We start from the raw sequence: 12,695 nt of genomic DNA, 5'->3' as shown, positions 1-12,695 counted from the left end.
GCGCCTTGGGGCCGCGGTGAAGGAGAAGGGGCGGGCCGGGGAGGGCCGGGGGGCGGGGACGGCTCTTAGTGCCGGCCCCGCGCCGGAGCTGCGGACTCTCGCTGTCGCTGCTGCCACCGACGCTGAGTCGGCCGCCCTGGTGCCTCAGCCGGCCGTCACCATGAATCAAGACCTGCAGAAAGAGCGGGCGGGCGCCAGCTTCAACCCGGAGCTGCTCACGAATGTCCTGGACGGCAGCCCCGAGAACACTCGGCGCCGCCGAGAGATCGGTGAGGGCAGCTGGCCAGGCCTCCTCCCCTCCTTTCCCAAGCAGAGCTGGAGGTTCCCTCCGGGAGGAGTCGGGGGTGTGGGGGCGCTGTAGGGCCTAGGCCACAGCCTCTGGCCCAGCTTTAGGGGAGCTGCGGGACCTCCGCACTTCCAGGGGAGGCTGTGGCTGGGGGAATCGCCCATCGCGAGAGAGGACCTATGCCCGTGAGTCTGAAACCTGCTGTGATCCAGAGACCTTTAACGGAGCCATGAATTTCTTGTCTTCCTCTTGGTACCCTTTAACTCCCTACCAGAGAACCTCATTCTGAAAGACCCAGATTTCCAGCATGAGAACTTGAATTTCCTCAGCCGTAGCCAGCGTTACGAGGTGGCTGTTAAGAAGAGTGCCACCATGGTGAAGAAGATGAGGAAGTTTCGCATCGCAGATCCTGATGAAATCATGTGGTTTAAAAAGTAGGTATGCCTTAGCTTAAGAGCAAGGGCCTAAGCCTGAACCTTGAATTCGCCATCTGTGGTATCCTTTTTCATAGTGTTTGGCGTTTGAAGACTCAAATTCACATCTTTTCATGCCATTTTAAAGTTCTATGTGTGGAAAATAATGTTTACTTTGATATTTAAGCCTTTTAAAAAGGGCTGACGTTTGTAGAAAGCTTGTCGTGGAGATGCTGTAATTTTCTTTCTCAAGAATCATACACATGCGGTCCAGACCTCTCAATTTTGAGCGATTTAAATGCAGAATGACTTTGCTTCTTCTAAGAAGGAGGCCTGCTAAATTTAGAAGCTGAACTTAGAAGGATGTTTTCCGTTGCAAACACCAAACATTAAATATTTTGGAGCAGTAACAGATTGTATTTCCATATACTAAATGTAGCTCTTGAGTTTAAAATAATGGAAAATATGGGTGGATGAGGAAGAACTTTAGTCAAACCTCAGAATGGATATGAAGTATTCTGAGAACTCCCAGCTTTGTTGAATCTGGTGAGGGTGTCTAAATGGCCCTCCTGTGCATATGAGACCTCATAAAAATATGCCTTGGTCCTACTGCTGAAAAGAGTATGTTCTTTTTTCAGGCCATCTTTTTGTTGTGTTTTTAGTTAGAAATAAGACGCACACTTTTTTTTTTGCCTTTATGTAAATATACACTAATTACATAATGTTAGTATAAGATTCCTTTGACTTGCAGCATCTCTTCTCATTTATTATTGGGCATTTCCTGTTTTAGGTCTCTACATTTTCAAAGAACTCCAATATTTTCATCAATAGAGAGTAAATGATTTGGATGGTACATATTTTAAGAGCCAAAAAAAGTGAAACAATGAAACATGTTACAGGCTCTGTCTTTATGTTGCAATAGGCATTCCTCCCTATACAACTGCCAACTGATAAATTTGGTATCTATTTTCGAGTTTGACCTGGTTGTTATTGTCAAGAAGAAATTTACTCCAGACTACACTCAGAACTTCTTTCCATTTTAGTTATAAAAATAGAGTTAATTTGGTAGTCCAGTCAGAGTACTTACTAACTTCCGAATGCTCATTTTTTAAAGTTTGTAACTTGTGGCTGTGAGGTGGAGTAACTCCTGGAAAATTATGTTTCTGATTTACCTGAATTGAGTTTGTGAACTTGTAAAATTGGTAAAATTTGATTTTTCCTTTAAACAAGAGGTTTGTTTTGTTTTACTTTTAAATGGCTACTGCCGTGTGTTTCAAAGTTAGTTAGATTTCATAATCTGTGGTTGTGTGTAATGTGTAACTAGACTCCAGTGAAGTCACAGTGACATAGAACACAGTCCTTTATGTGAGTTAAAGATCAGGGGACACCAGCCAGTTTTTTGGTTTTTGTTTTTTTTTTTCTGTATTATGTTTTATGACTCAGACCTCACTATTTGGGAAAAAGACAAAATATAACCTTTGGCAGGCCCTTTGACATCCTTACAGTATTTCTGGGATGTGACAGGAAGATCATGTTTGTTAGAGAATGTTTCATTAGTCTTGGCAATTACTGAACACCATCAATTGTTACTCACACCTGTGTTTTATGTATTACTAACAAACTTAACTGTGATGTACCATTAATTGTCAGATACATTGGATGTCTTAAACACTAAAATTGGCTTTAGGGAGAGGGATGCTATAATTAATGAAATATAGTAATATTTCTCTTTCTAGGGATTTGGGGCATTTACTGGTCTCTTTTATATCCAGTTTCCCTATCACAAAATGAAGCATGAGAATATTTTGAAACTGACTAAAATATTAGTAAAGTACTTTGAGTTTTCTCAGCTTAAGCAGTAGAAGAATTCTCTCCATTCCTTGAGAAAGTAAGACTTTGCTGTTTGGGGAATATACAAATTCCTTTCCTGATCTCCTTTTCTGTAATTTTGTCTTTTAATGATACTGTTTGCTATGCAAAAACTAACGTATTTTTAAAGTAACAAAATTCTGATGTGAACCAGTCATGATTTTTTTTTTTTTTTTAATCCTTCTTAGGTTTTTAAAGCTAGTTCTTTGAAAAGCGTCTTCAGGGAGGATTAAACATAACTTAAAACAAGTGCTCAGATATTGTTCTCTAGTTAACTTCAAGAGGCCTCAAAAAAAAAATCTCAGTATGTCAAAAACATAAGTATTTGACAGTCTTTATTTTGTGTCACATATTTTTTCCCTCTCAGTTTTCTAGAATTAATTATTTTGTGTCAACATCAGCACTTTACCAACCCAGAGCCTCCTCATTTCCCAGAAGGGAAGGGCCGTGTCTCGTGTTGCTACTGGTTTTAGCAACTGAATTACTGCTTTTATTTCTCAGAAATTCTTGCAGGTTCATTTCCTCCTTCATTAAAGCATGGCTATTATGGAGTGCTATGGTGCCCTTGCCTTTGAGAGGCCGGTTTTTACATTTACCTCCACATTATCCCACCATAGTGAGATGTGTATGTTTTTTGCAAAGCATCTTACTTCTCTCTCTAGAACAGCTGCTGTGAGAGTTACCTAGAAACTCACTTGCCTCTTCTGTTCCTCTGCCTCCTTTGCCTTCTTTCTCTCCTTGCCGTCTAAATTAACATTTAGCATTTGTGTGAAAATCAGAGAACCTCAGAGTTAAAAAGCATTTTTGATGTTGGCTAGTCCAGGCACTCCTTGAATGTTTGAATCTGTCCTCAGCACCTCTAAAAGGTGGTGGTATGGATGTAGGGCCTCCCCAAAAGTGAGTTGGCAGCCTACCCCCTCTTTCTTTTGAATTTATGCTCTGCTTGTTCTACAGGCCAGGACAGGGTGGTGGTGACACTGCTTTCTGTCCATCCCTTGAAACATCATGAGGGTCAGTTAGATGATACTTACTTTGTACCTTAAGCTGTTTATATAGATAGGGCTGACAGAATAGACCCCTATGAAATCTCTAACCCGACATGGCCGAGGCTGACTAGTGTATATAACTTGTATTGACTACTTCACGGATTCTTTTAGGGGAAAATCATTAACAACTGAATTTCATTAAAATTAGAATTCCCTTAATCTGGACTAATTTTCAGAGACCCTTTGTGATTTTTAACATGTTCACATTACCTGCTTTACCCGTCTGTAAGCTCTGAAGACCTTTATAGATTTGGCCCCAGAATGTATACATACTATCCTGGACATTTGCTTTGGTTACTAGGGAAAAATAGTTTAAATTTTTCTTCTTTAGGACATTTTGTTAACAGCTCAGCAAGTGTAAGCGTTCTGTGGAGTTTCTTTTGATTTTCAAGACAAGTAAAGCCTAAAAATAAAGCAAAAACACACACTCATGTTCCAAGAAATCAAACCAACAAATAACACCAACCAAATAATAAACAAAAGAGGTCTGAGGCTAAAACATGGGTAGAATTTGCTTCCTGGATTAAGTATGAAATTCAGAATCCTGGCTCTGAAATGACTAGGGGGAGAAGAGATACCACTAGATTCTGCCGTTGGCTTTTTAGGTAGCATATGATAAGTATGAGTCTTAATTTCACAAGAAAGGGGTTTAAACTTGTCTAACCTTCATCCTCAGGGCCATACGTGTCTGGCGAGAATGGTGGTAGAATGCAGTTTCTAGAATAAGGCTGAGAACCTTTTCTTTTCTCTCCTGTAGACTACATTTGGTCAATTTTGTGGAACCTGTGGGCCTCAATTACTCCATGTTTATTCCTACCTTGCTGAATCAGGGCACCACTGCTCAGCAAGAGAAATGGCTGCATTCATCCAAAGGACTCGAGATAATTGGGACCTACGCCCAGACGGAAATGGGCCACGGTTAGTCCACATTTCAGGGTCAGTGGGTAGCCCAGTCAGGTCTTCAGTTAACAAATGACTCTGGGCATTTGACTTTTTTTCCCCCTGCCGCTACACGTTTGGAATTTTATTATTAAATTGATAAATCTTAAAATTCACCGTTTCCTCATAGTTTATTTCCCCATACACTGGTCCAGGATTCTGGCCTGAAAGATCTATCATTGTTATTTTTTACTGTTGCTGTGTACACCCAGTTAAAATGGGTGTTGAGCAGTTTGGGAAGATGGGGTTGAAAATATGGCAAAGTGCTCCATTGTGTGGCTGTCTGATTTAAAGACTTAGTTGGAAGTTCTTAAGAGGCTTCACACCTCAGCAACATGTGGAAGATGCTTTGCTTTAATGAAGTTAAAAATGTGGATTTTAATGAGGCAGAGGGTTAAAGTTGTGAAGGCTGCTAGGGGGTTGGAAAAAAGTCCATGATGCTCTTCATTTTGTTTCTTTTTATTCATTTTTCTGTACCTGCCCATGGACTTTGAATTACCAGGAATTCTTAGTTAAATTGTTCTGAAAACCTTTAAAAAAGTTTTTGTGTTTGGTCTTGTGAAACAAGTTTGTTTTCATAGACAAGGCCACTGACCAGCTTAAGGGTCTTGAATTTGAGCTGCCCAATGTCATTCCTAATTATCAAAATGTTTCCCTCATGTAAATAAAGGAAAGCAAAGAAAAGGAAGGAAAAAAGGATACAGATATCAGGGACATTCCTCTTTTGTGTTTGGTTTGGTGTTTTTTGGCTTGTGAATTGGTTTAAGTAAATGTCCTTTCTCATAATGTCTATGGGCACTGCAGATCCTGGTCATGGGACAGTTTTATGAACACCCTGCCAGGCACTCCAGGATGGTCAGCACTAAGATGACAGACCTGAGGAAAGATGTCCTAAGGGAAGAAAGATCACATTCCTACAGTGTTCCTCTCTTGGAGTGTGTGTGGGTGTTTTGTAATCTTGAAATAGCTTTGTGGTACAGAATCCTTTTTTGTTTTTTTTCAAATTTATCATTGAATTTATTTGACTTTAAGAGGCATACTGGTTGCTGGAGACATGAGATGTAAACTATTGTGAAGCTAAATGAGTCTGATCTGTGTATCTCTTGTTGGTCTGTCTTATCCTTCTGCCTCTATTTATAAAGTATATTTCCCATGTATATTTGAAGGAAGAGAGGAAGAATTGAAGACTTAAACTTCATTGGTTTGAGGAGCCCAGAGGGTTGGATTAAGGTCCTGTGTTGCTCTGGGCAAGATTGTATTTGTTAGTTTTCTTTCCCTTCTTCCTTCTAGTTTCCAAATGTTTTCTTCTGTTTGAAACCAACTTTGTCTTGATCTCTATGATTTATTAGAGAACAGAGTTTTAAAATTAGGTCTGTTTCTTGCTGGAACTTTGTCAGTTCATATTAGTTTTGCTTTGCTGAGTGCTGTTCTTTTCCTAAAAAGCCAGTCAGTTGGCTAATTAACATCCCGTGAGAGTATAATCTTATACAGAATATATAAAAAGTACTTCAGCATCAGCGGGATTGGAAATAGAGCAACTTGTACAGGATGACAATTTGACTACTTAAATTCTGAGACTTTGGAACATTGGTCAACAGTGATCATCTCGCGTTCTTACAGAATTAGCTGTAACTTCCAGTTTGGGATTCTTTCGCCTTTAGGAAGCCTCTGAGAAGTGAAGAAACTTAAAAGTGCTCAGTCTTATTCCAGGATCCTCAAGGATCTTAAAATTCAACCACCTGCAGAAAGTCTAGCTCACCAGTGTTCTCTTCCCTCCTTTAAACACACTCCTGTCTGTACAAGCACACAAGCCCAACACATGCTGGATCTGTGGATCTGCAAGCCCTAATCAAAGGCAGAGGCCTGGACTAAGGAGGGCACCCTCTCCCCGGAGCTCCATTGTTAAAGAGACTGTCTGGGACATGGTCTAGGGTTAATTATCCCTTGACCATATGTCTCTCCAGGTCACAAAGCGGATAGTGTCTTGGTCGTCATGGTTATTTGATCATTTCAAGTTGTGGCCACTTCATAGGGAGTCTTCTTGCCTTTTCTGTTATTGTTATAATTATTAAGGAAAATAGAGCTTCTGTAGTACATGCTTGTCATCCTTGAAGATGCTGCAGGATCTTTGCAGATTCCCATCTCTAATACTAAACTGTGAAAATAGTCTTCCTTTGAAGCTTGAAAATAGGTCATGCACTTGATCTTGTAAGCCCCTAACCTTCCTCTTCCTGGATCTCACTGCTCTGTCTCTTGGATAGCCTTCCATCCTCTTTTTTCCCAGAGTGATTCTCTTCCCTGTTGGCCTTCCCATGAGACTTGCTCCCTGGATATTCTAATTTCCCCACTGTTAGTAATAACAATATAAACGTCTTTACAAAAGCTGTGTTCTTTGGGTTATGCCTTTGGAATATCTTTTTCAGAGATGAATGACTACATTTGAAGAGAATGAGTACTTTATAGATTTTGTTGCACAAGACATGGAATAGGTTTTGATATATTTAGTGTACTCGTGTCTCCTTTGTCCCATCAACATGGTCACTTTGGTTTTTTTGCTACTTTTATATCTATCTAAGAATTAAAGTTTTCATTTACCGATGCTAATGAGCCTGGATATTACATGTTTGGCTTCCTCTCTGCATTTCATATGTATGAACTGCCGTTTTCTCCTTTGAGTGTTGGATAAATAGAATCTGCATGTTGATCTTAGAAAGTTATATTGTTTCTGTTGGCTCTGTTTCATTAAATATTTTGGACTCAGTGCATCTGTCTCTGACTTGGTATAAATTTTCTTCTCATATCTTGGGTAATTAGCTTCCATTTTATTCCCTTTTTTGTCTGTTGAATTTGTGTTTAATGTTTTTATTTGTGTATGATACAGAGTGATCAGTCTCACATACAGTATTCATGTTTATTAACTAATAGCTCTTTCACTTTATTACGTTCTTTCTAGTTTATCTTAGAGTTTTGTAATAGTTTCAATTTATTTATGAAACCTTGAATATATTACATTAATTTGTTTCTTTCTGTTTTCTCTAACATCATAAGCTTTGGCTCGTTGTTTTAAAGATATTTAAAAATCTGATAGGAAAAAAAAATCTGATAGGATAAACCTACTATCATTATAGCCTATGTTTCAAGATATATGTATTTAGTGTTCTTGCATACTTATTCTTTTTGATGAATTCTGATCTGAATTTATCAAGTTCTAAAACATACTCTATAGGAATTTAAAACCTGTGTTACATTAAATCCCAGTATTTTCTTGGGAAGTATTAATTTTCCTTCGTACTCTGAGCTAAGAATTAGTGATTTCTTTTCTGTTACTTGTATCTTTCATTCATCCTACTAGGTATTTGTGTGTTTTCATAATTAAATCTTTAATATTCTGAGATAAGTTATTTAAAATTTTAAAATATTTTGTTGCTGTTATAAATCACCTTTCTCTTTAATGGGATTTCTATTTGAATGGTTCAAATGGATAAGAATGAATGATTTTTTAAAGCCTATAGCTTTTCTAAATTAATTTATGATTGATGGTGTTGGTGTTTTGTTGTTGATTTCCTAGGATTATAATCATGCTGTCCATTGAGTTGCTATTTTGATTTCTTCCTTTCTCATATGTTATTAATATAATCGTTTGTCCTCACTACTGGCCAACCTTCTCAGCCCTGTATCATGTAGGAGATACGGGGAAAGCCTTTTGGTGTTAACGCTTTTGAAAGAATTGACTGCAGCTCCTTACCGAGTAAAATGTTGGTGCTTTGCAATTATAAAGTAAATTAATTTAAAATAATTTATGATCTTTATCATGCATAAAGGTTACAGCAAATATCAATACTTGATTTAAATCAAAAACTATCCAGGTTAAAAAAAAAAAAAAACTATCCAGGTAAGTTTGTCCTTGTAACGTTTCTACATTTCCTCCACTTCTGAATAATCCTTACCCTAGTTACAAGAGACGTTTTACTCCTGGAAACAACTTTCAGCTTCAGAACAGTTTGTGCTGATGGTAGTTTTCCCCCTGCCCTTCTCAGTGTGCTCTGTGGCAACCCTTGGTGTTGGTCGTTATTCCCTGATACACCCCCGCCCGTGATGAGTCTGAAAGGCGCCTCAGAGCAGCCTCTCCTTCACCAGGAATTGCTCTGGTTTCTAGCCATGGAAAAGTGTGCTCTCAGCGCTGAGAGTGGTTGGCCTCAGGCCACAGCTTTTGGCTGTAGTTAGAGTTCTCTTCTTACAGCTCCTAGACACACTTTAGTTTTTCTTCCTGCACACCATTCCTTTAAAAACGGGACAGTTGACATTTCTGTTTGTGAGTGAAAGTACTCTCTCATCCCAGGAATGTTGTTTTTCTAAGCATTTTCACGATTTCAAAAAAAAAAAACTTTTTATTTTGGAATGACTATAGATTCATAGGAAGTTGCAAAATAGCCCAGAGACAGCCCATGGACCTTTCACTCAGTTGCCACCAGTGGTAATATCTTACAGGATTTCCAGTTTGATGCTTCCAAATCTTAACTGGCTTGGCAGGTCTTTCTAATGTCCCCACTGTCATCCTCAGCCCAGATTGCACTAGAAGACATGATTAGGCTATGAGATTCTTCTCCTTGTTTTGCCATGATCTTTTTTTTTTTGGCTGTGCTTTGAGGCCTGTGGGATCTTTAGTTTCCCAACTAGGAATGAACCTGTCCCCTTACCCTCATTGGAAGCATGGAGTCGTAACCACTGGACCACCAGGGAAGTCCTGCCATTATCTTTCTGACCTGAAAACACTTAATTCATCTCAGTTTTAATTTCTTTGTAAAATGAAGAAGTTATTCGTGCATTTTTTGATATTCATGTGGTTGGTTAGCTGAAAGCTCAGTTCACCTCAACCCTTGTGGGAAGACGTCACAGATCAGCTCTCACCTAGAGCACCCTCCCCCTGATTATTTTCCTCCTCAAGTGGAACAAATGGAGAAGTTTTGAAACTGAAATGTTTAGGCTCATTTCTAAGATAAAGAACATAGTAAGAGCAATATAGAATTGATTAATTTAGAGCTGGAATTTAGATAAAATGCCAGTAGCATGCAACATTACAAACCTATATAGTACTATTTCCTATTAGAAATCAATTCACATGAAAGTCTAGGGCACTTGCAAATTTTAAATGGAAAAGAATGACTTTAGAAATTGGATTTTAAATGACAGTTAACATGTTTATTATAATTTTGATAATTCCCATATGATTGTAATGGAGCGCTTGTTATGCATGAATCTGTTATTTGTGAATATCATGATCTTCACTAAAAATTGCATGTCTTTTTATTTCTGAAATTAATACCTGGGGTGAAGAGCACTGTCAGTTTTTGTATTAAATTGTTTCAATAGCATGTGGCTGGATATTTTAATGAATCCGAATGAAATGACCAAAATTATGTGAGGAATGTGGATTAATGCTGGATGTTTTATAGACAAACAGTAAAGATTTCCAACCCAGAAACATTATTATTAGATCCTGGAAAAATTTTTTCCAAGAGAACTTTTGTGTTCTCCTGTCTCAACTTTTCGTTAGGATATATGTCATTGTACAACTTCAATTCTCCATTCCATCAAGCCTCTTCAGAATTTTTATTTACCTTAATTGCAAGGCTGTAATCCTCTGCCTTGGTCACATGGTCCTGGCTGCACAGGCTTTGGAATCAGTTCCCAATCCCTGCCAACATTAGTTATTTTAGAAATGAGTCGCCTTAGAAAATACTTCTCACCAATTTAAGAAAAATGGAGCTAACCAAGAGTTATAATGTAATACAGAAAGGGGCAGTGCTCCCATCCATGATGAAGTCTACTCAGCTAATTCATACTTAACAGAAGGTATTTTTTTCCTCCTTCCCTTGCTGTTTGTTCAAATTGCTGATTCTCTCACACCTGATGACTCTCAAATGCCCATCCTTGGTATTTCTTTGAAGCTTTGTGCATCGAGGGCAGCCTGGGCCTCTGGATCTTCACTTGGGCATGTTCCTGCCCACCTTGCTGCACCAGGCAACCGAGGAACAGCAGGAGCGCTTCTTCATGCCTGCCTGGAACTTGGAGATCATTGGCACTTATGCCCAAACAGAAATGGGTCATGGTATGGTGCATTCCGTCTACCTTCTGGGTTGGGTGGGGCTCTGCAAGCCTAGCGCACATGGAGCGTCCATCACATGCCCGCAGTGGCGTGTCCACGTGCTGTGTGAGATCTGTTTAAGTGCAGTCTTTCTGCAGCGCTCCAGGTTTTCACATGTGTAAGTCTTGGCATAGATAATGCCTTGGTCAGTGGAAATTAAAACTTATGTTATCACAGATATACTGATTACTTATTCATGGTTTCCCTTCACCAGATCAAGAATTAAGAGTTAGGTCTTACTTACTAAGTGGTTTTTCAGGTTCACTGCATTTGTACAGAATTTGTATAGAGAGTCTGAACCCATCTCTTTTTCTTCATTACTATGATTCCCTTTGGTACTAATACCTTAATGAACTTACACAGATTCCAGAAGAAATACATGTTAATAGCATGTGTACTAAAGGGAAGTGAGTAGCCTATATAACCAAAACAGGCAGCATTTTTTACCTTGACATTATTTGTGTTGATTCACTAAATTCAGTAAACTTCTAAAGGTGGCTTTGGCCAAAGTTTAGTAAAAATTAGATAAGTTGTACTTCAGGTAATTGATTTCACATTCTGTATGTACCACCTTTCTTTTTTTCTTTCCATCCCCCACCTACCTTTCTCTCTGAACTGGATGGGGCTCAAGCTGGTGGCTATTCCTGGTAGCACTCATTCTGTATTGGTATTTGTGTTTGAATGGTATCCATTCATCTACTTCTGGCTTCTGTTTGCCTACTCAGAGGTTTCAGAACAGCTGGTCTAGTGTATATTTGTTCTTTGTTCCTTATTCCTGTAACAGCTTCATCTTAATTTGATTGCTCATTTGACTTTCAGCTTCGATGCTAAATAGTATTTCACAGGATTTTCCTAAGACACAAAGTGGAATACTGTTTGGTTCAGTTGTGCATTTGAAATCACTCTGTCATTACCTGTTCTGTAAAAGTTTCTTCTTTGGTGAAAGGAGTCTCACTGTCTGATTCCTTGATTCCCACCCAGGGGAAGGTTGTTGATCACCATAAACTGACCATTTCTGTTATTCAACTTGGAAGTTTCTGAATGTTTTACAATTAATTTTAAGTGGTGAATGAAATCTGGCATTATCAGAACAGTCTGGTAAAAAGTTCTCATCATTGACTTCAGGATAGGGAGAGGGTCACTTAGAACATTTTTCTGTAACTTTTTTCAAAGAATTTTGGCATGTTTGTATTAGGATTTAAGGGCTTGCCTGATAGCTCAGTTGGTAAAGAATCTGCTTGCAATATAGGAAATCCCAGTTTGATTCCTGGGTCGAGAAGATCCACTGGAGAAGGGATCGGCTACCCACTCCAGTACTCTTGGGTTTCCATTGTGGCTCAGCTGGTAAAGAATTTGCCTGCAATGCGGGAGACCTGGGTTTGATCCTTCCTAGAAAGGGAAGGCAATGGCAACCCACTCCAGTACTCTTGCCTGAAAGATCCCATGGACAGAGGAGCCTGGTAGGCTGCAGACCCATGGGGTCGCGAAGAGTTGGACACGACTGAGTGACTTCACTTTCACTTTTCACTTTCATGCATTGGAGAAGGAAATGGCAACCCACTCCAGTGTTCTTGCCTGGAGAATACCAGGGACGGCAGAGCCTGGTGGGCTGCTGTCTATGGGGTCGCACAGAGTCGGACACGACTGAAGTGACTTAGCAGCAGCAGAGAAGGGAAAGGCTACCCACTCCAGTATTCTGGCCTGGAGAATTCCATGGACTATATAGTCCATGGGGTCACAGAGTCGGACCCGACTGAGCGACTGTCACTTTTTCATTAGGATTTAAAACAAATCCCTGTCCATCTCCAATAAACATGAAAGTGGTGAACCAGCCAGGAATAAGTGAAAGCCTAGTGTTGGAAGCCTGCAGGGTGAACTTGGACTTTTAGAAATTAAAAAAAAGTCACCATTCTAGGTCTTCTTTTCCCCATAATGGTTATAACTTTTAAAGTTTTAAAACTTGTTTTCCTTTCTAGCATTCATTCTGAAATAAATTC

At 39.3% G+C, this 12,695-nt stretch overlaps 1 protein-coding gene across 5 annotated transcripts in view; it reads left to right on the top strand.

Annotated features, from left to right (window-relative positions):
* The first annotated feature begins 2 nt into the window (after window positions 1–2).
* The window catches only part of ACOX1 (acyl-CoA oxidase 1), a 33,176-nt gene continuing 20,483 nt past the window's right edge, over window positions 3–12,695 (top strand). For 2 of the 5 annotated variants that reach the window (XM_081575395.1, XM_081575392.1), the window contains exons 1-3: window positions 3–269; window positions 561–720; window positions 10,502–10,662. In XM_081575395.1, the coding sequence (XP_081431521.1) occupies window positions 161–269; window positions 561–720; window positions 10,502–10,662 (430 nt within the window). In that variant the 5' untranslated portion in view covers window positions 3–160. Of the gene's footprint in view, window positions 270–560; window positions 721–4,371; window positions 4,533–10,501; window positions 10,663–12,695 lie in introns of all 5 variants that reach the window. The other 3 variants (XM_081575396.1, XM_081575393.1, XM_081575397.1) reach the window with 2 other exon arrangements.

Source organism: Giraffa tippelskirchi, chromosome 3, assembly GCF_054371585.1.
Source record: "Giraffa tippelskirchi isolate mGirTip1 chromosome 3, T2T-mGirTip1v1.2.pri, whole genome shotgun sequence".
NCBI lineage: Eukaryota > Metazoa > Chordata > Mammalia > Artiodactyla > Giraffidae > Giraffa > Giraffa tippelskirchi.
The sequence above is the reverse complement of the archived record's forward strand: the minus strand, read 5'-3'. Positions and strand labels throughout refer to the sequence as shown.